Here is a 22,170-nt window from a genome sequence, read left to right as displayed (position 1 = left end):
AAATCTAGTAGCAAAACAACTAAGACTAAATTTACATATTTTTGCTACTAAACGTTAATAAATCTAGTTTTGCAATTTTAACTCATTTAAGCTCTCGTTTGGTATTGGCTCTATATATCGTCCAATGCACCAGCACGGCACCAGCAATTCTTGACATTTATGCTATCATGCATGTTTTGTTCCTCGCAGTTCCATCTTCCACGTTTGTCACTACGTCAGTTTATTCAATCTTGTCCAGAGTGAAAAATTGTCACAATGTAAGTAAAGTGTGAGATTGGATATCGGTATTCAAAGCAATTTAATGGCTTGAACTGCTTAGATGTTTCTTTCAGACAAATTTCTCGAAAACTAACATGTTTTAAAGGGCTTCAGATCATAAGCTGGTACCGGATCCAGTGATCGCTCAGGCTTCATTGCACAACCCACTACCATTGATTGTACGCCCTTATGTTTGGCCATTTATCTTCTTGTACCCAGTATTCTCCTACTTTTACTTCTTGAAGTATGAGGAGTATATTCAGGGGTCAGAATGGACTTATGTCTATCTTGGTTCAATTATGTCGGTGCAAGCCCTGTTGGCTCTTATGCCTTTTTGGAATGTGGAAATCAAGAAGAAGTTCACAACTAAGCCAGCAGAAACTATCGAAAAAGCATCTCTTATTCGTTTGATCCCTGTGCCAAACAGTGGTGCCCCTGAAATTTGTAAGATTCAGAAGATCGACACAGCTGACCATCAAGAGGTCTCGTTTCTATTCCAAAAGAGACGTTACATTTATGATGATAAAACCAAATCTTTCAGTCCTCCAAAGTTCGCAATCGACGAATCTGATATCAAGCTTGGTTCATTTCAAACTACAAAGGGTATTTCGGGTGGCAAAGCTAAAATTGATGACTTGATTAGAAAATATGGCCCCAATAAGTTTGACATCCCTGTCCCTACATTTAGCGAACTTTGGCTTGAACATGCTGTGGCCCCTTTTTTTGTTTTCCAAATGTTTTGTGTAGCTTTGTGGTTCATGGACGAACTTTGGTACTATTCTCTCTTCAGTTTGTTTATGTTGGTTGCTTTTGAATCAACTGTTGTTTTTCAACGCCAGAAGACGATGGCTGAGTTCCGTGGTATGGGCATTCAACCATACGACATTCACGTCTATAGAGATAACAAATGGGTTGAAATTCAAACCGATGGATTGTTGCCTGGTGATCTAGTTTCTGTTACTCGTACCAAAGAAGATTCTGGTTTACCATGTGATTTGATTCTCATAAACGGATCCGCCATTGTTAACGAAGCAATGCTCTCCGGTGAATCAACTCCTCTTTTAAAAGAATCTATCCAACTACGTCCTTCTGAAGAAAAGCTTGATACTGATTCCCTTGATAAAAATTCTCTTCTTTTCGGTGGTACCAAAGTTCTTCAGACTACTGAGGTTTTGAACAGTCATGTTCCGTTACCGCCAGATGGTGGCGCCCTTGCTGTTGTTACTCGCACTGGTTTTGAAACTTCGCAAGGAAGCCTTGTTAGAGTTATGATTTTCTCTACAGAACGTGTTGGTGCTGGTAATAAGGAGGCTTATTTCTTTATTCTCTTTCTTCTTGTATTCGCTATTGCTGCCAGTTGGTATGTCTGGACTGAAGGTGTAAAGGTTGATCGTAAACGTTCTAAGCTTTTGTTGGACTGTGTTCTTATTATAACTTCTGTTGTTCCTCCTGAGTTGCCCATGGAACTTACCATGGCTGTCAACGCCTCTTTGGCTGCTCTTGGTAAGTTCTATATTTACTGTACCGAGCCTTTCCGTATTCCCTTTGCTGGTCGTGTTGATGTTTGTTGTTTTGATAAGACTGGTACCTTGACCAATGAAGACTTAGTTGTCGAAGGTATTGCTGGGTTGGTTCCTGGTGATATTCGTGGTTTGACCGAGATTAGCAATATCCCTCAACAAAGTGCTCTTGTTCTTGCTTCTGCTCATGCCCTTGTTCTCCTTGATGACGGTGAAGTTGTAGGTGACCCAATGGAAAAGACTACGTTGAACGGAATTGGCTGGATAGTTGAGAAGAAAGATCGCGTTCGATCCAAGACCAACCCGTCTGATAAACTACACATTCTTCGTCGTTTCCAATTCTCATCTGCTTTGAAGCGTTCTTCTAGTATTGCCAACGTAGATGGTAAAACCTTGGTCGCTGTTAAAGGTGCCCCTGAGACTCTTCGTAAAATGATCACTAAGTTACCGGAAGACTACGAAGAGACATATAAATCCTTTACCAGGACTGGTAGTCGTGTTCTTGCCTTCGCTTATAAATACCTTGAACCTAACATGTCGGAGTCTAAAGTCACAGCCCTCGTTCGTGAGAATGTTGAAAGCGATCTTATTTTTGCTGGTTTCCTCGTTTTCCACTGTCCTTTGAAGGAGGATGCTGTTAAAACTGTCAAGATGCTGAACGAGTCTAGTCACCGTGTTGTAATGATCACTGGTGATAACCCGCTCACAGCTGTGCACGTCGCAAATGAAGTTGCTATTGTTGAACGAGAGGTTTTGATTCTTGATGCTCCTGAAGAAGCTCACGGATTACACAATGAACTGGTATGGAGATCTGTGGATGAGAAAACAATTATTCCTGTTAAGCCTAGTGAACCGTTGGATATTGGAATTTTCGAAAACTACGATCTGTGTGTTACAGGATATGCTCTAGCTAAACTGACTGATCATGAACACATTGTTGACTTGATCCGCCATACTTGGGTGTATGCTCGTGTATCTCCTAGCCAAAAGGAGTTCATTCTTACTACGTTGAAGGAAGCTGGTTATACAACCTTGATGTGCGGTGATGGTACAAATGATGTGGGTGCTCTTAAACAAGCTCATGTTGGTGTCGCTTTACTAAATGGTACTGAGGAAGGAATGAAGAAAATTGCTGAAAATAACAAAATCAACGCTCTTCAAAAGATCTACGAGAAGCAAGCCGATTTGATGAGAAAGTGGAACCAGCCACCTCCACCTATCCCTCAGGCCATTGCACATCTGTATCCTCCTGGACCCAAAAATCCACATTATGTGAAAGCTATTCAGGCTCGAGGTGGCGTTGTTGATGAAAAATTGCTGGCTGAGATAGAACAGGCCCAAAAGAGAGAGCTCGCTGCAAACAAATCGGCTGCTCTTGCTGATAAGATCACTGCTATGATGGAGGAAGATGACGAAAATGACCCACCTGCTCTCAAGCTGGGTGATGCTTCAGTTGCCGCTCCTTTCACCTCTAAACTGGGCAATGTTTCTGCTATCACACATATTATTCGTCAAGGTAGATGTACTTTGGTTGCCACAATTCAAATGTATAAAATCCTTGCCCTTAACTGTCTTATTTCTGCTTATTCTCTTAGTGTCTTATATCTCGCTGGTATTAAAATTGGTGATGGTCAAGCCACTATTTCTGGTATTCTTCTCTCGGTTTGTTTTCTTTCAATTTCGCGGGCCAAGGCTATCGATGAATTATCGAAGCAACGTCCACAACCTGGTATTTTCAATTTTTACATTATGGGATCCATTCTTGGTCAATTTGCAATTCATATCGCAACACTAATTTATATCACGAACACTGTTTATAAATTGGAACCTCGTGATTCGAATATTGACCTTGAGGCAGAATTCAAACCTTCACTCCTTAATACTGCTATATATCTTCTCCAACTTGCCCAGCAAATTTCGACTTTCGCAGTTAATTACCAAGGTCGCCCATTCCGTGATAGCATTAGTGAGAACCGTGGTATGTACTGGGGTCTGTTGGGTGTTGGTGCTCTAGCTCTTTCAGGTGCTACTGAATTTATTCCTGAGATGAATGAGGGTCTTAAACTTGTTCCTATGTCCAGTGTTTTCAAGTTTCAGCTTTCGACTACAATGCTGCTTGATCTTGGAGGAAGTTGGTTAATTGAAATCGTCTTAAAGCACTTCTTTATGGACTCTAAACCAGCTGATATTGCTCTCAGATATCACGAGAGACCCGGAACCTTGATCCAAAAGAAGAATCAATAAAGAAATATATACAACATAAAGGCATAGATGTAAAATAAATTCTAATAATAATTGATACAAGAGCCTTGTATTTCAAGGCAGAAATAGTATCTGATAATGCAAAATTTAAAAATGTACTACGTATGCAAAAAAATTAGTTGGGTGATAGTGTGTCATTGTCAGTCTCTGAATCATTGAAGTTCATGTCCTGTAAACTACGAGGCCGAGGAGAACTTGAAAATGTGGGAAAGGGAAACTCATTTACCTGCCGATGTTTATTCCTTGGAGTTGTGCTGTTTGATGCCAAATGTTGAGTCAGATTCTCAGTGTTCTCATAGTCACGATCGCTGTAAACTTCATCGTACCACTCGGCCGAGCTCGTGCTAGCTACCCGATGATGACTCCGGTCGAAGTTGCGCTTTGGTGAAAGAACCCGCGTCGGAGATCTCATGCTGTTTGATAGCTTCCAGAGATCACGTATACCAGCTTGGTTCCCGTGCACAGCCATGGCCAGCGAGGAATCGATTGGAGTAGTTCTAGTCGCAATAACAAATATCAGCACAACCAACAAAATCACGGCTTGTGCAATGCTTAGTTTCTTTTGATAGACCAGTTCATCAGCTATCAGCGACAATCTTGTGCTCAAAGACAAGACATCCTCTTCTGTACGGTGTCTTTGGGCTTCCATTTCGTCCACAGTTGATAGCAAAAGGCGACTGTATTGAAATTGAAAGGACCTTATTTGTTCCGTAACAGTTCGATTAAATTCTTCAAAAAAGTTTTCAATCCTAGTACTCTGCCTCTTCTCAATTTTAACCAGAAGTTCTCTCAAACTTTGACTTTGCATTTCCACATACTGAAGTGATAGGGTGGTATTTGATTCTAACAACGAAAGTCTCTTCATGATAGTTTGATAAATAGAATCTTGTGTTTTTGGAGTGCTTGGCGTGGTGACATCATGTTGGACAACCGACTCACTTGCTTGAATTATGGAATCACTGCTCGCATTCCCATTTTGTAACTGTATACTATGGTTATTCATATAGTCATCCCATTGACAAGATTCGTTCAACACAAGAGGTGATATTAAATGGCCAGGATAGAAGACTCGAAGCTGATCATATGTGTTCTCGATGCTTTTATAGCCCGGTTCACAGATACCACTATTAGATTCATCTGGATCCACAGCCTCAACAGACCTGTGCTCGGAACCCACGGAGGGCTCAGGAGACGACAATTGTGACAGCGAATCAATAGAATATGCATTGGGCTCCAAAGTCTTCGCTACGAAAACACTAGTGGTGGAAACAATATCATCTATGGAGGATGGAATTGGCGAAGAATATCGGTTCAGAGTCGAGTGTAAGGATTCTGGAAACGATACAGCATTACTTTTATTATCTACCACCGGTGTTGCTCTATCATCATCGGCCTTCTTGTCTCTCTCTGCTCCGTCTTGGTTCTTATATTCGTCCATCATCGTGGTTCCGTGAACTCTAACAAGCGATACAGGGCAATAATATTCATGTCCCCAGTGTGATAACACCTCGACTCGAAGGTATCGAGCCCAAATTAATGGGTTGGTGATGTCAAAAGACTGGATATCTCTCACACTTTGCGCTTCAAATTCACCGAGAACTTTCCAAGACGACTCTGGAGCCGGAAACCGGTCTGCAACTGATATTCGTATTCTTCGAAACATAGATGAGAAGAATTCATAGTTAGCCATAGACACTTGATCAACAAGTATATCTTGACAGAGCTCAATAATGAAAAATTTGTTCGATTCTGAACACTTATTTATGAGGTATGAGTCTTTGTTTTCGCTAAGGATGTTGCTAACACCCTTTGCATGCGAGTTTGACTTCACTATGGTGGCAGCGCAGTCAAACGATGCGTAATTAAACCGTGTTTTATACAGCTTTCCTTCTGATTTAGGATCATTAGACTCTTTGCCATCAGATGATCTTTTAAATAGATCCATTTCTATTTCCAATTCGTCCCCAATGAAGTTGCCATCATATTGTGCTGGGCGCTTCATATTTTGGTGTAGATCGTTTTGCTGTTGCTGCCGAGGAATTAGATCCTTCTCGGATTGCCCAGATTTTTCAAGATTTAATTTTCTCCATTCTTCAAATGATAGAAATTGATCGATTTCTTCATCCATTAACTGTTCAGTTCGACGCGTCGTAGATTCATCGGTACTGCTGGTTGCAGAGGAGGATGGTGTAATAGCTGGGGAGACCGATACTGTTGAAGATTGACTATAGCTGATGTCGGACAATTTTGAGGGAACAGAGAAATTTGCTATGGAGTCCTGTTGCGTATCCAAACTTCTGATCTGAGTTGAGATATGAATGGTAGACGTTGACTGTGGAGCCGAGTCCGTGACCGCCAGCAATGATGCATCTAGTTCCGACCCTTTTGAAGGTAGAGACAAAGAAGGTGACTCAGCGAGCAAAGCGTCTCCTTTCTCCAGTGTTGAGTAAGTATTCTGATCTGAATTTAAATTTGGATTCCCGATAATGTTGAAATCCAGTGTGTTTCCTTCCTGGCCGGCAGTTGTAACATCTGAATTCGCAAGAACTAAACTAAATGCTGTCAACCTAGTCAAAATTCCCGCCAGAGTTTCTAGACTCCGAATGCGTCTTTTATATCTCAATTTCAGATTCATCTTTGGCGAAATACAAAAAAAAAATATCATTCAAAAATGTGCCTTTCCAACACCTTTCATAACACATTCCTAGAAGTCAAATTACTCTCCATATAAGATTACCACCCGCTGTCTCAAAATATACTCTCAATGGCAATTCTTGTCTCACATAGATTTGTGTTATTAGTAATCTTTTAGAAAAAATGGCGCGAACTATTCCAATGAAAGTAGTCGTACTGAAAGTCGAACGCAGCAGCCCCTGTCGTTTTGTAGTAAATCCTTGATGTACTCAATAAGGGGTATATGTAGCTGATGATCGCATTTGGTGATAATACCGGTGCAAACGCAATTGTTCATGATTTTTTTCTACTACAAAAAAGGCCTCCAATCAAAAAGGAGGTATCCATTACATATGTTCGTTGATATTTGAAAGTGGTGCTCGCTTGATAGCTACGAATGGCCTAGGAATATTGCTGAGTTCAGTCAAAAAGCTCTGGATGTCACCTGATATTTACGCATAGTTTAGATGCAGGGTCAGCACCGCAGGGTCGTCACGAGTGTCTAATATCTTCATATTAGTTCACAAGTCTTTTCCAAGCATAATAAGTATGCTAACCTCGCTATGGTTTCAGTGCCAATATCGTTGTCTAGACAGCTTTTGATTCTGTTTGTGTCCATTGATGAAAGTAGAGATTATTGGTTTATTTACATCTAGCTGACTTGCGTTTGATCGACAAAAAAATATTGACAGCCGTTTGAAATTTAAGTAAGCAATATCGTATTCTCAATTATTCTCAATCCTGGGAAAAGAAATAAATAGTTCAGTAATAGTAAGAAAATGGCGACTGTACCACCCATAGCTACATCATCAAGCTTGGGAGAAGAAGAGGCCAAAAGCATACCACATAGCTCAAGAAAACGCAAACATGAAGACCATTTGAATAGCGCTGTCGAAATATCCCGATTAGAGTCTATCGTATGTGGTGGATCGGCTGGATTAGTGTCTAGATTTGTTATATCACCGTTAGATGTTGTTAAGATCAGGCTTCAGCTCCAGATAAAAAGGTTACCACTGGGTCCTGCTGGTATCACTGCAGTTCCAGGTGAAACTATATTTAAAACAGTGAAAGATATTTATCAGAAGGAAGGCGTTAAGGTGTTTTGGAAAGGAAACGTACCAGCTGAAGTAATGTACGTTCTGTACGGAGCAATTCAGTTTACAACCTATAAATCCGTCAGCAAGTTCTTAAATGACGATGTCCACTGGCTCGGGGAAACACCGAAGCTGTTGATTTCCGGATCTCTTGCAGGCACTGCTGCCACTTGCTTAACGTACCCTTTAGATCTGCTTAGAACCCGTTTTGCGGCCGATTCTTCTAAGCAACGTTCATCGATTCTTGAATCAGTAAGAAGTATTGCTCGTATCGAAGGTGCAAAAGGGTTTTATAGAGGATTAAGTCCTACGTTGCTTTCATTGATACCGAACATGGGCATTTTTTTCGTAACGTACGAAGAAACGCGACGATTAATGAATGCCAGCAATCTTGACTCCATATTACCAGCACCTGAAGCGACTGCTGGATTTATTGCAGGCGTTTTCAGTAAAGGATGCGTTTTTCCACTAGATGTAATCAGAAAGCGACTACAAGTGCAAGGACCGTCTTATGGCCGTCGTACCGATATCCCAATATACCCAGGAAATCTGTTCAAGTGTGCAAAACATATTGTGATCCATGAAGGAGCTCGTGGACTCTATAAAGGGTTCCTGATCTCGTTACTAAAAAGTGGCCCTTCTAGTGCCGTGACCATTTGGACGTTTGAGAATTCGCTAAAAGTTATGAGATATTTCTCAAATAATCAAACAGCTACTGATTCTTTTTAAACCGTCCGACATCTGTAAATATATAATGACCTGCCATGATAATAAAAGTTTGCATTTTCTTTCTTACACTGGGAAGTATTCGTATCTCTTTAATAAGCGGTAGGAATATTTTAAATATTTTCTATTTAACAAAACAGATATATAACTATATCAAGCTATGCAAAACTCCACCCAACCATATATGTAGAAGCGCCTGTGTTAATTTCAGGATTAACAAACACAGAATCAAATGACTCGTATTCAAGAGCAGGTAGAGCAGCTTTCACTCTACGTGTCTTTTCAGCATCAAATAGAGTCTTATAAGAATGATCAAGAAAATCTTCTAGTAGGTACTGGGGTTTACGGAATGGTTGTGACATTATCTTTGCCAAAGTAGACACGTTGGGATGATAGTGAGTTTGAAGAACCTCTAACTCCCACAAAGATGAATCAAAAGCATTCGTAAGGAGAGGATCAGACTCAGTTGGGTCAAAGGGATCACTAAACTCGCCATCGATCTCTGGTCTGTGAATCATCTTCATGCAAGAAGGATGTCTTTTCAACTGATTATAAATAAACGGAATGATAGTTACTACTGCTGCTGGAGGAGCTGTCAAACCAAGTCTAGCCATTTTTTTGATAAATGAAGCACAGATAGTGGCTGGCAAGTGCGTAGATGAGAGAAATAGATCAACAAGGCGGAAAAATCTTGATCTGTGTTTTGCATGCATGATAGATCCATCAAAGAGGGAGTAGAGTTTGGTAAAGAAGTTTGGATAGTCTAAGTTGTATTGTTGCATCAGTACGAAGAGACCATTTAGTGCTAATAGGGCCACTGGTCCGCCTGCATTGTACGAGTCTGTAAGAAAGTCCATTAACAACTGGGGTTTTTGCATATTAGGAATGATTCTTTGGTGAAGGATATTTAGAACTTCCTTGTATTGAGAACTTGATTGAGGAAGTCGCAGACCAGCCAACCAAGCCTTTTGAAAGGCGATTTTGTGACTCGACAGTTTTAGAGGGGTGCCTGATTTAAGCGATGACTTTGAAAATTGAGGCTTTGACAAGAAAAAGTTCTCGATTTCCTCATCAGTTTTTGGGAATTTAGAAATAGATTGAAGAGTGGAAATTACTCTGCGGGAAACAACGGTTTTTGGAACCCCGTTAAATGGAGGTGAATCGTACCCACCCTTCTTCTCCGTCTCCAGTTCTTTACTCAGTATAGCAGCCAGCTCTGTGTAAAAGTAGTATCGTAAGTCATCATAAATCATGAGATAGTTTTTAACAAACTCTTCTAATACGACATCGATAACGGCAGACGGCAGTGAGGACAGGACAATACTAGAGATAATATCGCTGTAAGTCTGTTTGGGGTAGTAGTACTCGGTCGAAGGGGTCAAATACTTATGTTCAACAACACTGAATACCTTTAAAAGAATTGTGAGAGCTGAAACAGCCAAAGAAGGAGAATTTGTAGAACCAGAGGCACCGCTAAGGTTATTTAACAGCAGCTCTTTAAACTGGATGAATCTTTGATTCAGCCAAATTGCAACTTGTTCGCTGGCTCCGACTACTCCAGATTTTTTAAGAGATCCTTTTTTGGACAATTTCCCAAATATTTTTAATAAAGCTGCTGATGCTGAATGGCGACATGATGTTTTAATGCTGTTATCCCGGACAATATCAATCAGCTTCGCAATTTCATTGTAGTTCTTTGGTGAGCTCAGGATAGATTCCTGCAAAGCAGTAATTTCTGATTCACTTAGACCGGTCTCCACCGTGCTGGAAGATTTGGATTTCTTTGTCTTAGCTCCGCTATTGTCATTTCCCGATCTTTTCATTTTGAAAACTGCTTTGACGGTTGTTTATCCAGACAAGATATAAAATAATTAGTAGAGATCGGCACAAAATATTTTTCAGCCTCAGTCTGGCATCGAGCGGCTGATCTTCAAGATAACCCGTCTCTGACTGACTACACTATTTGTGTCAAAATATTATGTCCCCATCTTTTAATACTTGAGAAATCTTTTAGATAAAGGATGAATAACGAATCTTCCAATGTGTTTTTGTATATAAAATGAAGCAAAAGTCAGTTCTTTTATTGCTTGGTCGAAGACGTCCAAGCCGCAAGTTGGGCCCCTGAAATTACCCGATTGGTCGTACTAGATGTTGCGCCAAAAGTGATAGAATCTGTCAGGTATTTGGTATAAACCCGTAAAAAGTTCATTTTCTATTACATAAAATACATACAACCTTCATTACCCAATTACTTCGTCTTGACGGATTTTGATACTACACGACGGCTTGTACCGTCAGTCTGATGAAGCCAATCTAGTAAACCAATGGCACCAAAGTTGATCAGAAACTTTTCGTGGTGGAGATCATGCTTTCTGGCTAAGCCACCAAAAAAATCATAACCACTATGTACTGTAGTTGTTTCGAGTAATTGAGAACCTAAAAATATCCAGAAAGTGATAATGTGTGACTTGAGAATAACTGCAGGAAGTAGGATAGGAAGAGTATTACAGATAATATGCTCTGATAGATGTGCATACTGAGCGGAGAGCGCCATAGGGGCAGTGAACTTATGATGAAGTTTGTGGACAGGAGCATACAGTTTTGGATGGTGGAAAAGACGATGAGAATAATAAAAAAACACCTCTCGCAGTAGTACTGATAGAATTAAGTCTCGGACAACTACTGCAATAGTGGGGATTTCCCCATTAATAACCAAAGTACTAGGTTTTCCGGTGACTCCTGACAAGGTTAGACCACCTACCTGAAGAGCTATAGATATTAGTTGATTCTTGAGAACTCTAGCAAAGCAGATCCAATAATCTTTACTCGTCGGTTGAGCGGGCGCTGGTTGAATCTTGTGGCGCGCTGCAATCGATGGAGCAAACTCATCTAACATCCAATATATTAAACAAGGGAGCCAGAAGCAAAGTACCTGTACAGCTAAGGTGCCTACAAGTTCAATTTGTGGCTCTGTGTATGTATTCGTAATCCTGTTCCATTTTAAAGATAGCGGCACCGAAAGAGTACTTGGCAGGGAAACAGAATTCAACGAGTGCCAAATATTCTGATAAGTATCAGTAAATTCAGAAGCGTTACCCATGTTCTTAGAAAATAAAAATTCAGGCACTGTGAGTTATTGAACAACAACGTTAATAGTAAATTTAAAAAAGATTAGGATCAAAAATCTTTAATATTGTTAAGGGATAAACTTTTAGTTAGACATGCACCTGCGGAGTATATATTTAAAAAGTGCGGGGTCGAGTGAGCGAGTGAGCGTCTGTCATATCACCCCACTTAGACCTTAACCAGATTCGGGTACGCCCACTGTTTGGCTCGGCAAATGAATACATCCTTTTTAGAATCCCGACCAATTCTATGGCTACAGATCTGGGTTTAATAGTGTCTTTGGGAGAACCAACTGCAATCAGCCGTTGAAATCCTGCCGTAATCAGGGGTTTGCATGCTACTCCAAACATCAATCAGCCCCTGCACCTACCCCTGAAATTGCTCATTATCGCGAATAAAAATGCATTATTCAATTATATTATCATCGTTTTAACAAGGAAACTACCACTTGCGATAGGTCAGCTCGATAGAAAGCTGCCATAGAAAGGCCTTTCTTCTATAAGTGTTAAGGAGAGTCAAGGTCTATGTCAAACTTTAGCCCTTGGCTGGTTCTCCAGTTACAGTATATATAGCTGATTGTATGGGGCATGATAATGTATATTAAAAGTTGCTAACAAAGCAAACAAAAAAACATAAAAATAAGACAGGCTACTTTTTCCGTGACGTTGGACTTTGCTTGAGAGCAGGTGACTCCGCTTCGCCTTTAACAGCACTAGGTCTCCGTCTCTTAGCTGCACGAGGGCTGGCTACAGGTCGAGGAGGGTTCTTAGCAGACATCGTAGGAGTTGCATTAGGGCCGGGAATGGGTGTCCCTGGAGGTACAAAAGTATGTGGTGACATTGAACCTTGAGGGGCATTCATATCGCCAGTTGCCGTATTAGCTCCATTTGGTATCATCATGGGGCCACCATTAAAAGGTAACTTTCCTCCATTGATTAGATTTTGAGCAGCCCCGCCAGCAGCAGCTGCTGCTGCTGCCTGAGCTCGAGCATGAGCTTGAGCTTGCGCTTGAGCTTGAACCTGTGCTTGTGCCTGTGCCTGGGCTTGGGCTTGTGCTTGAGCCTGGGCTTGTTGTACACGAGCTTGAGCCTGGGCTTGAACCTGAGCAGCTGGGTTAGATGCATCTCTACTTTGCAACGCTCTAGCCAATGCCTCCAGAGCTTTTAAGGGACCGCCAGCCTGTGGTTGAACCGAAAAGCTCATTAGGTCACGCATATGAGAAATTGTTTCTGAAACTTCCAAAAATCGAACGACTGAGCTGGTTACACCAAATGGAGTGACCTTTGTAGGCGCTAGCTTGACAAACCGGGCATCTCCTTGGCTACTACCAGGACCAGGGTTGGTAAACGACGTCATGAGAGCCTGGCGATTGATGAACTCTGAATGTTCGAGATTTTGCTGTTCTAACCATTCTATTTTAAGTGCTGGATTTAATAAGATCCTAGTCGGACATCTGCAAGTAACCAGGGTGCCATCCTCAAACCAGTAACATATGGAGCACCTTGAACAGTCGACAAAATGGTCACTGTTGCTACTGAAGTATTCACGAGGGTTTTCTAGATTTACTTGAATACGACGCACTCCAGACTGGATAAAAGTGTGGAAAAATCTAGGGATTATCTGATATGGTACATCAAAATGCTTTGTTTCCTTTCCCGTGCTTAATGACAATTTAAGCATGGCATTTTCAGAAAAAAATTCCGCCACCAATCGCCGCCAAAACTCGATATCATGTGTCTGGTCTCCAACTGACCCTACTAGTTCTGCAAAATGTAATAACCGAATCACTGCACTTCCTGCCACAGGCTTGGCAGTGCTATTAGCAGCGGCTGCAGCTGCTACTAACGAAGCGTTCCAGTCTGCTACAGACACCCCAGCTGGAATAGTGCCCGGAGTTGACGGTATAGAAGGATTGGCGGTTTGTGGAGCAGGAGTGGCCTGTCCCGACTGTGATGATTGTGGATTCGGTGTATTTTGGGCATTTTGAGGAGTTGGTTGGTTTTGAGGATTGGCTGGATTAGCCTGATTTTGGGGGTTTTGTATACTTTGTTGATGCTGTTGTTGACTATGAAGTGCTGCAGTCTGAACTGCTCGCTGATGGAGTGCAGCGGCTGCTGCTGCCTGTTGAGAGGGTAAATTGGATGTTTGGGGGCTCCCTCGAGCTCCTACTGATGCTGCTGGTGTGTTGGTTCCTGTAGGTAATGGGGTTTGTCCATGAGCTTGGGCTTGAGCTTGGGCTTGTGCCTGTGCTTGAGCCTGAGCTTGTGCTTGAGCCTGAGCCTGAGCCTGAGCTTGTGCCTGAGCTTGGGCCTGTGCTTGGGCCTGTGCTTGAGCTTGAGCTTGGGCTTGGGCTTGTGCCAGCTGTCGCAGCTGAAATTGTTGTTGTTGTTGTTGCTGTTGCTGTTGTTGTTGTTGTCTTTGTAATGCTTGTTGTTGTAAATTTACAGGGATCTGGTGTTCACCACCAGCTCCTTGGGCAGCAGCAGCTGCTGCTTGTTGCGCTTGCTGTCGTTGTAGTGCCAAAAATTGGGCTTGCATTTGTTGCTGTGCTATTTGTGCTTGTAAATTATTACCTGGGACACCGGGAGCTCCGACTCCAGTTGTTGGAGGTCCAGAACCACCTGACCCTGGATTCAAATGTCCTGGTATGGGTGAGTTATGAGCAGCTGCTGCGGCCACTGCAGCGTTATTCACATGAGCTGCTGCAAACTGTTGTTGTGGACCTGGACCTGGTCCTGGAATTTGACCCGATCCATTAGAATTAGGAGGACCAAGACCCGTGCCTGTACCCGAACCACTAGGTCCAATGCCAGAACTAGGACCAGGACCAGCTCCAGGACCACTGGCAGACCCATTATTCACGCCAGGAAAAGGGCCCTGACTAGTTACTGGGCCCTGTTGTTGTTGCTGCTGCTGCTGCTGCTGCTGCTGTTGCTGCTGTTGTTGTTGTTGCTGCATAGCCATCTGTAACTGGAACGGGGCCATTTGATTATTCACGCCTTGAGGGAAATTGGCTCGCATCACCTGGTGGGGAGCCCCAGGAGGAACTTTTTGTGCACTAACCATACCAGGAGGGATCTGGTGACCTTGGATAGGCGATGCTGACATCATCAATAACAGTTCATGAAGGGGCGTAACTGAACAACTTAGCTAGAAACAAAAATAAAGCGGAAACCAAAAAACAATGTCGTGAAGCAGACGTAATTTAGCAAATAAAACCAATAAGAAACAAGGGTATAAATAGTTTCTTCGTCCCCCAAGATGCTACCACTTTTTTTTTTTTAACTTTTATAAATTCACGGTACTCCGATTTCTTCAATGTGGAATATCGCGCTTCGTTTAGGAATCAAGCTACTTTCGTAGGACTATTCTATGTCTTAAGCTGACAACAGAAGATAAATCCGATTCTCACGACACAAACCTGACTCGATAGTATGTCTAATATACAAAAATAATTAGAAAATGACTTCTAAAAAAGATGATATCCCGAATGCCCTTCCTTTCAGTTCCTTGGATTTAGTCCCGGATGTTGAACTATCTTTCGGGGTCCAAATAGTATCCTTGATAACGATACAAGCCGATAGTTGGAACAAAACCAAAGCCAGAAAGAGCTTTAAAGATCTCAAATTCCAAAAGTAGCGACAAGTGGAGCGAAATACCAGAAGGAATGGCTTAGCGAACCTAAATGTCTGTCTCGCAGCTACGGTTTAGCAGTAACTTGAGTGTGCATGGCCGGCCTCCTCCTACCTGCGACAAGATGCGATTTGGGTGGTGGGTTGGGACGTCTAGGAGCGAAGCCTCAGCATCAGACAGGGTAACTGTTTATCCTCTGCCATGTAATATTTAGACTTATCTGCTTATTGATTACACCTGCATATTTTGCCCTAGCCCACCTTTCTCGAGAATAACAGTAGAATTTGGCAGCAGTGAATGCAGGAAATCAGGTCAGGTCAGATGAAAATTAGCCAGAAATGAATGGCTATTGTAGAATTAGTAAGATATTATAAAACTTTTTTATTAAAGTTTTGTACTGAACTTAGACGGTTATATGGCTCAATTGTAACAGTTGGTTTCCTCTTGTTTTGGATATTTCCATGGGAGATATGCAGGGCAGCCCCTGCATGTATCGTTTGCCTGTGTATATTCATCGATTAAGCCCAAGCAGGCAAATCTGGGTGGAAATGTACCAAAGCATAAATGCTCTAATGGTATATTGTTGTTTCGATTTAGCGACCCAATGATCACGATACGATTGTTAGTTCGTTCTCGTCCCGATTGTAGGTTAATTCGTAAGCCGTACACATCAATAAAAGTGGCAGAGATTATACGTACATTTTGCATGGCGAGGGTGGACTGATTTATTATACAGGATTAACATTTGGTCAAGCTCCTGGAAATTATGTTGGCATTCCAAAGCCGATTGAGGCCAGTACTTTGCAAGCTCGGTGGTGTTCAAGAGATCACGGCAGCAATTGGAGTTCTGAATCCTAGTAGAACTTCGGTCTTTATTGGTATCACTGCTATTGCTGCTAATAGCTCTGGCACTCGTCTCTTTCATCTATCAGCGGCTTTGTATTCAGTGTCAGGTATCAGACAGAAACCACCAAAAAGTAACAAACAGGCAGCCCAACCTAGTCTGAGACATGTTCCAACTGGGACTGGGGGCAGAAAACAAGGGAATACGGATACTCGGACCATTCGTACGCCTATACAACCAGATCATAACAGTCCTTATTATGATGCCGACACAAATAACAGTAGTGGGTCTCTGAGGACTTGTACCACTGCATCCACCTGTGAACATTATGATTTGGCTATGGCAGTAGATTTGTTCTATAAGATGGGGTTAAGATCCGCCACAGTTCTTCTACCAGGTGAGATGGTGCATGTTAAATATCCATTCAGTACTGGTAAAGTTGCCGATGTATTGGTTTTATCTAATGGTACAGTAGTAGCATGGGGCATGAGTGAAAGTGAAGTTATGGATCAATTGGTGCCGGTATTAGAGAAGGCTGAAATACGTCATTACAAGGTCGCAGAGACAGAAGATATGGATTATGTTGAAGAAGTAGACCGAGACTCTGAACAGCGTCCTGCAACAATCGCTACAGATGAAGGTTCTTCTGAGACCAGAAACAGTGACAGGGACAATGTGAAAGCATCAGCTATACCCAATAAGGGAGATAATGTACCAGACCCTACTCCGCTAAACCAGTTTCCTAATAACTCAACTCAGCATGTATCACATCAAAACGCTGGTCAAACAAGTACTATGGTAGGTGACGTTATTTATATTCGTGGTGAGACCTCCATGGCTCGCTTACTTGACAAAGCTGCATTCTCTTCCGGGCTGGCTAGAAATACAAAGCTGGCGGCTTTGGAAATTTCATTAGACAATTACATCAAATCCATCAAGGAACTATCAGACAATCTTGCCACAGGCCGTAAAATAGAGCTTCGTGGCAGCGAGGTACTACAGATAACCGGAAAGCTCTTACAAATCCGGGGCCATCTGAATCTCTATTCAGAGCTCATCGAGACACCTGATTTATACTGGTCCGAGCCCCAGTTAGAGCAGCTGTACTCGTTGATATCACGCAAGCTAGACGTCAGTCCCCGTATTGCTATTTTAAACAAGCGACTTGACTATGCTAGTGAACTTGCTGGAATCTTAAAGAGTCACATCAGCGAGGAGCAGAGTACTCGGTTGGAATGGATGATTATCATTTTGATCACCGTAGAAGTGTGCTTTGAAATCGTCCATTTTTGCGAAAAGTACTGGCCTCTCTAGAATAGCAGCTCTCAAGAGCAGCAACTCCTAGCATAGCTGGTCTCTGTCATATTTATTTAACTTGTAAATACTTTTAATTAGACATTAATCATTTTCTTAAACTTGAAACTCAAGCCGCTCCGCCCATTCGCTCGAGGCGTCATCACACCAAACCGACCACAGCCAACTCCTGCGAAGCAGGAGCAACCAGGGTCTGGGGCGGAGCCCCGGCCGCCGGAGGCAAAGTCCACCAACGTGTAATTTCTCTTCAATTCATGGCAGGGGAAATTTTATCGGCTAGGGCGAGTCGTGTTTTTGATTATGCAGGCTGCAATTTAACCGTGCGTTATGCAGCTAAAGGGTCTATAGTTTCGGTCTACCAGTGGGGATCCAACAGAGACTATTTTGCTCCTGCATGAGTGAAAATGAACAGTTCTAGGCTGTGGTTGTTTCCGGTGAGAACTCATAGCAAAAATCCGGATTGACGATCCGCTGATAGGAAAAGAGTATAAATTTGAAATTGTTTCACTCTCAAATTCGCCGACGCGAGTACCGAAGAGATCACCCAGATTGTCGGAAAACTAGTCTTCTCTGATGCAGGCACGCAACGTGATTCGGTCCGATTTCCCTCGTCTGTCAGTTAAGTCCAATGTTAGTTTCGCGACATTTTCACAACAGCTGGCTGGGCTGAGGACTGCGTGTTTCAGAAGTTAACGCTACTACCAATGCTTTTCACATGATCGTAACATATTATTTATAAAAAAAAAAACTAGTACCGAGACAGCGGTAATCTATTTATTTATCTCTGATGAGTTAAAGGGTACCCCGCTTTTCCCGTAGTTCTGGTTCATCTATCGATCTTTGCCAAAATTTGTAGGTCCCCCTCATCATTACCCAATCGGACCCTGCTTCTGCTGTTCACTGGCAACCTCGGTCAATGTCCATGCAGAACACAAGATGCCCTTACCCACTTCATATGATACATATACTCGCTGTTGACAGAAGCTAGGCTGATGGCGACGTTTTATATTCTGTCTGTGCCTGAATACATTTGTGGTTGTATGGTTGTTTCTGGTTCGGTTTTTGCTTTGATATTTGAGATATAGGATATTCCAGAAGGTTCTGACTATTTAATTCTGGAATTTTTATTTCATATTGGCCAATTATCCGAAATCTTCTAAGTTTTGTCTGCATCAGTGGACAAACTCCTGGGTAACAAGCTACAGTATCCGTCCGGTAACAGAAAATCATCATTGTTGTTTGCAAAATCTTGAATATTCAGTGCCTTTATACGGTCTGGTTTGAATATATACTGCAGGTTATTTTGTATACACAGTCTGCGTTGTGTCTAGGAGCTTGACTCTAGTTCAATTGTTTTAGTTGCTTTAAACGTAAGTACTCACTGCTTTCCGCATCTTGGTGGGCTGTTCAGCATGGAATATAATATTATTTATCGCCAGCTTTTTATTTGTGTGTTATAAGTATTTTGTTCCATGTACAAGGATACTAACGAGTCTAGAATTTGGTCCGGGTTGAAATCTTGTCAAACTGCTGAGTCGCTTTCAATTTCGGAACCCAAGTACAAGCTTCCAGTATTCGCCTCTCTTTGAAGAATTCACCCCATTTCACTCTTTTTCAACTCATTGGAAACCTACTACTTCTTCTTTGTCACGATTGCTTTATAAATTTGCTCCAAAAATGATTCGCAACAAGATAGCTCCAAAACACCAAAAGCTCATTAGACAGTGTTACCCACCTGGTGCAAAAGGTCTCGATAAACGTCCAAATGCGTCTGAATTATCTTATTTGCTATATTACGTTTCTACGAGAAGAATTAAGTTGACGAAGGTTGCAAGCTTCCTTGAAAAATTGACTCGTGCCGATGTTGCTAGAGATCGATTTGGAAATGTGCAGGTTACGTTAGAGATTGTCGATGCTCTGATTGAAAGGTGTTATGAGGATTTGAATCTATTTGCTCCTTATGTTGTCAGTATACTACTGGTGGTCCTCCCAAAGGCGGACATTTCTCTTGCTCATGTCGCAGGCAAAGTGTTTGCAACATTCTCCAAATACCACAATGGTGATTTGTTTGCGGGTGACTCGGACTATGTCAGAGCATGTCATGAACTTGTAGTGCAGTTTGTTGGTTTGGCCAGTCGTCACTCTAGCACTTCGTCTGGCAATCTCCAGTGGGTTCAGGTATCAATGGAAGCTGCTAAGTCTGCAGCTTCCTCTGCTGCCCTAGCTACACGGGTGGGGCAGAATGAAATCACCACTATTTTACCACCGGTATTGAATACACTATCGTTGGCACAGGACTCGAATGGTTCATCATTATTAGCTCTACAGCAGCAAGTCAATGAGTCTGGAGAGGAGAATTTTGACGATGGTGTTACTACAACTATTAACCGGAGGCAAAGCATTCTAGTCATTCCACCAGCTTCATCTGCAAACCCACAGGTTTCGCAACAAGGTGATGACGACGATGACGACGAAGATGATGATGGCGATGATGATGCTATTGATTATGAAGAGGGTAATACTACTGATTTTTCTACATCCAGGGCGGACATTTCTCTCGATGAAACGAATGCCAATGTGAGCAAAACTACCCATGCGCATTCCCTTTCACACATGGCATCAAAAACTAAAAATCTCTTGGGTCATGCTGGTAGCACAACAGTCAATGCCGCATCTAATGTTTTGACCGGTTTGAGTAATGGAGCAGATGATTCTCTGAATGTGTCCAATAGTAGGGTCTCTTTTTCTTCACATCAATTTGAAGCTGAATTGTCGGAAGATGAATCAAATGCCAGTCAAGAAAATGATATTTTGATTATTGCTTTGAAAGCACTTGTACATCTGTTCGACTCTACTGCACTGATTCAAGTCCGACATGCCGCTCTCACTGTAGTTGGTTACATCATCGAACATAACTCACCGGTTGCATGGTCAAATGTGTTACTTCAATTAGTCACTACCTGGACCCCAGTTCAATTGCGTTTTGTCGTTCTATCTGCACTGGTTGAGAAATATGTGAATCTGAAGACAACTAATCTGCCTTTGCAGAAAAAGCTAGCCTATCTCATCAAGTCTCTGTTAAGTTCGTCTGTTAGCATGGTTGGATTGTCAGTCATGGATATTCTTCGATCTCTTCTTTACCATCAACAGCGATTTATACTTGTTGAGGCAAAACCCGCCGAAGCCACCCAGTTTCAAGCCATGATTGACAGTACACGAGAAACCATTGCAGCTCTTGCCAGTCACAACTATTACTCTGATCAAATTTCAGACATGATAGCTGAACTTCTAACGAGATGTATCCATGGTGGCGCTATAGGGTCGGGTGGCATTTCTGGTAGTATTTCTACGCATTCTGGAGATCGTGCTGGTACCAATAATGGCAGTGGCCAAGCCCCCCATCCAGAACGTCAGTTGAGTCCTAGAGTGTCTAACACTCTGATTGTGAATGATTTGTTAAATATAAGAGAGATTCTTGATACAGTTGCTGCCAATAAGGACTCATATAAGGTACGTGTACCTTTAACTGTATGGGAAGGTACCCAAAGCTTGATTTCTCACGATAGCGTTGATGTTATAGACAGCTTTACTTCTGTTTTTATCAAATACCTCTCAAGTGGCTTGATAAGCACCGACAAGTCTAGACCAGTTTCCAAGAGCATGACCTCCGAAAAGGTAATACTATACCGGTTCATTCAAACTTCATTTAATGTGCTAAGAGAACCGAGCTGTTCATCACAAAGTATCTTGTCTGTATATTACATTCTAGTGGCCTTTATAAGAATACTGGGTCTACACAGTGTAGTATCTATTTTGCCTAATATTTGGTCCCTAGAGGAAGTTGCATTGAAATCTGAGCACAAAGAAGTCGGTACTGTCCAAAGAGGAATCGAGCTTTCAAGTTTAATCCTTGGGGTCTTGGCTGCAGTTGGACAAGAACTTTCTTTGCAAGACTTTTCTGCAATTGTTTCTAACTATATCAACGAACGCAAGTCTAATAATGTTTGGTACGAAGGTATACAGGTTCCACTATCTGACTACAAGCAACAAATTCAGCAGTTGAATGGCTCTTTGAATGGTATCGATAGCTCTCATGCTTCTCGAACTTCGCCCATTGATCGCCAGTCACTTGCGGATAAGTTCCTTGCTGATCCAAATGTCATTTCAGCAAAGACTAAAAGCGAGCTTTTTGAGTCTCAACCCCAGCATGAGTTGAAAGAAGAAAGTACTGAATATTCCAATGGTGCTCTCCAGCTTAGTAAAGCTCGTTCTTTAAGACAGTTGAAAAAAGGGCCACTCTCGATTAATTCTGCCAATTCTGGAAACCGCGGTCCGCTTGTGGTTGGACTGAGGAAGGCGTCTTTTGCCAACAGTATTGAACAGAAGCGGGACTTTTCCCCCCGTGTAAATGATCTCCGAAGAGCTGTGTCGGGTGTGGTGCTTAACGGGGCACTAGGAACCAATGGAAGACTTCAAGTACCTTCAAATAGAGAGCGTGCCGGTAGCTCTGCCTCGTCGTTAAGTGCTCATAGCGCATCAAGCCACTTTGAAGATTCGGTAAAGGATGTTGCTGACTTTAGAGATCGTGTTGATCTGAGCAGTTTCTTGGGATCTCTCAATATCAGTCAGAACACCCAACGAGGAAGATTGACTACCTAGTCATCTATTTGATATGTAGTATAATATGAGTTAGTTAATAATAATGGCATTCAATATCTAA

At 42.1% G+C, this 22,170-nt stretch overlaps 7 protein-coding genes across 7 annotated transcripts; 4 read left to right on the top strand and 3 right to left on the bottom strand.

The window, feature by feature from the left end:
• Positions 1–557: 557 nt before the first annotated feature.
• SPF1 (ion-transporting P-type ATPase SPF1) lies at positions 558–4,022 on the top strand (the record flags this gene model as incomplete). Its single annotated transcript, XM_018882114.1, has 1 exon — positions 558–4,022. The coding sequence occupies one exon, from the start codon at positions 558–560 to the stop codon at positions 4,020–4,022; it is 3,465 nt and encodes a 1,154-aa protein (XP_018736523.1).
• A 133-nt stretch (positions 4,023–4,155) lies between these two features.
• Positions 4,156–6,675, bottom strand: SLP1 (Slp1p; the record flags this gene model as incomplete). The annotated part of the gene is made up of 1 exon (XM_018882113.1): positions 4,156–6,675. The coding sequence occupies one exon, from the start codon at positions 6,673–6,675 to the stop codon at positions 4,156–4,158; it is 2,520 nt and encodes an 839-aa protein (XP_018736522.1).
• Positions 6,676–7,492: 817 nt separating this feature from the next.
• TPC1 (Tpc1p) lies at positions 7,493–8,536 on the top strand (the record flags this gene model as incomplete). The annotated part of the gene is made up of 1 exon (XM_018882112.1): positions 7,493–8,536. The coding sequence occupies one exon, from the start codon at positions 7,493–7,495 to the stop codon at positions 8,534–8,536; it is 1,044 nt and encodes a 347-aa protein (XP_018736521.1).
• A 155-nt stretch (positions 8,537–8,691) lies between these two features.
• On the bottom strand, positions 8,692–10,356 carry NOC4 (Noc4p; the record flags this gene model as incomplete). The annotated part of the gene is made up of 1 exon (XM_018882108.1): positions 8,692–10,356. One exon carries the CDS (start codon positions 10,354–10,356, stop codon positions 8,692–8,694), a length of 1,665 nt encoding a protein of 554 aa, XP_018736520.1.
• Positions 10,357–12,307: 1,951 nt separating this feature from the next.
• Positions 12,308–14,770, bottom strand: MFG1 (Mfg1p; the record flags this gene model as incomplete). Its single annotated transcript, XM_018882107.1, has 1 exon — positions 12,308–14,770. One exon carries the CDS (start codon positions 14,768–14,770, stop codon positions 12,308–12,310), a length of 2,463 nt encoding a protein of 820 aa, XP_018736519.1.
• Positions 14,771–16,058: 1,288 nt separating this feature from the next.
• Positions 16,059–17,450, top strand: AWJ20_4997 (uncharacterized protein; the record flags this gene model as incomplete). Its single annotated transcript, XM_018882106.1, has 1 exon — positions 16,059–17,450. One exon carries the CDS (start codon positions 16,059–16,061, stop codon positions 17,448–17,450), a length of 1,392 nt encoding a protein of 463 aa, XP_018736518.1.
• A 1,677-nt stretch (positions 17,451–19,127) lies between these two features.
• Positions 19,128–22,109, top strand: EFR3 (Efr3p; the record flags this gene model as incomplete). Its single annotated transcript, XM_018882105.1, has 1 exon — positions 19,128–22,109. The coding sequence occupies one exon, from the start codon at positions 19,128–19,130 to the stop codon at positions 22,107–22,109; it is 2,982 nt and encodes a 993-aa protein (XP_018736517.1).
• Positions 22,110–22,170: the final 61 nt, after the last annotated feature.

Source organism: Sugiyamaella lignohabitans, chromosome D, assembly GCF_001640025.1.
Source record: "Sugiyamaella lignohabitans strain CBS 10342 chromosome D, complete sequence".
Lineage (NCBI taxonomy): Eukaryota > Fungi > Ascomycota > Dipodascomycetes > Dipodascales > Trichomonascaceae > Sugiyamaella > Sugiyamaella lignohabitans.
Note: the sequence above shows the minus strand (reverse complement) of the source record. Positions and strands in the feature narration are given on the sequence as shown.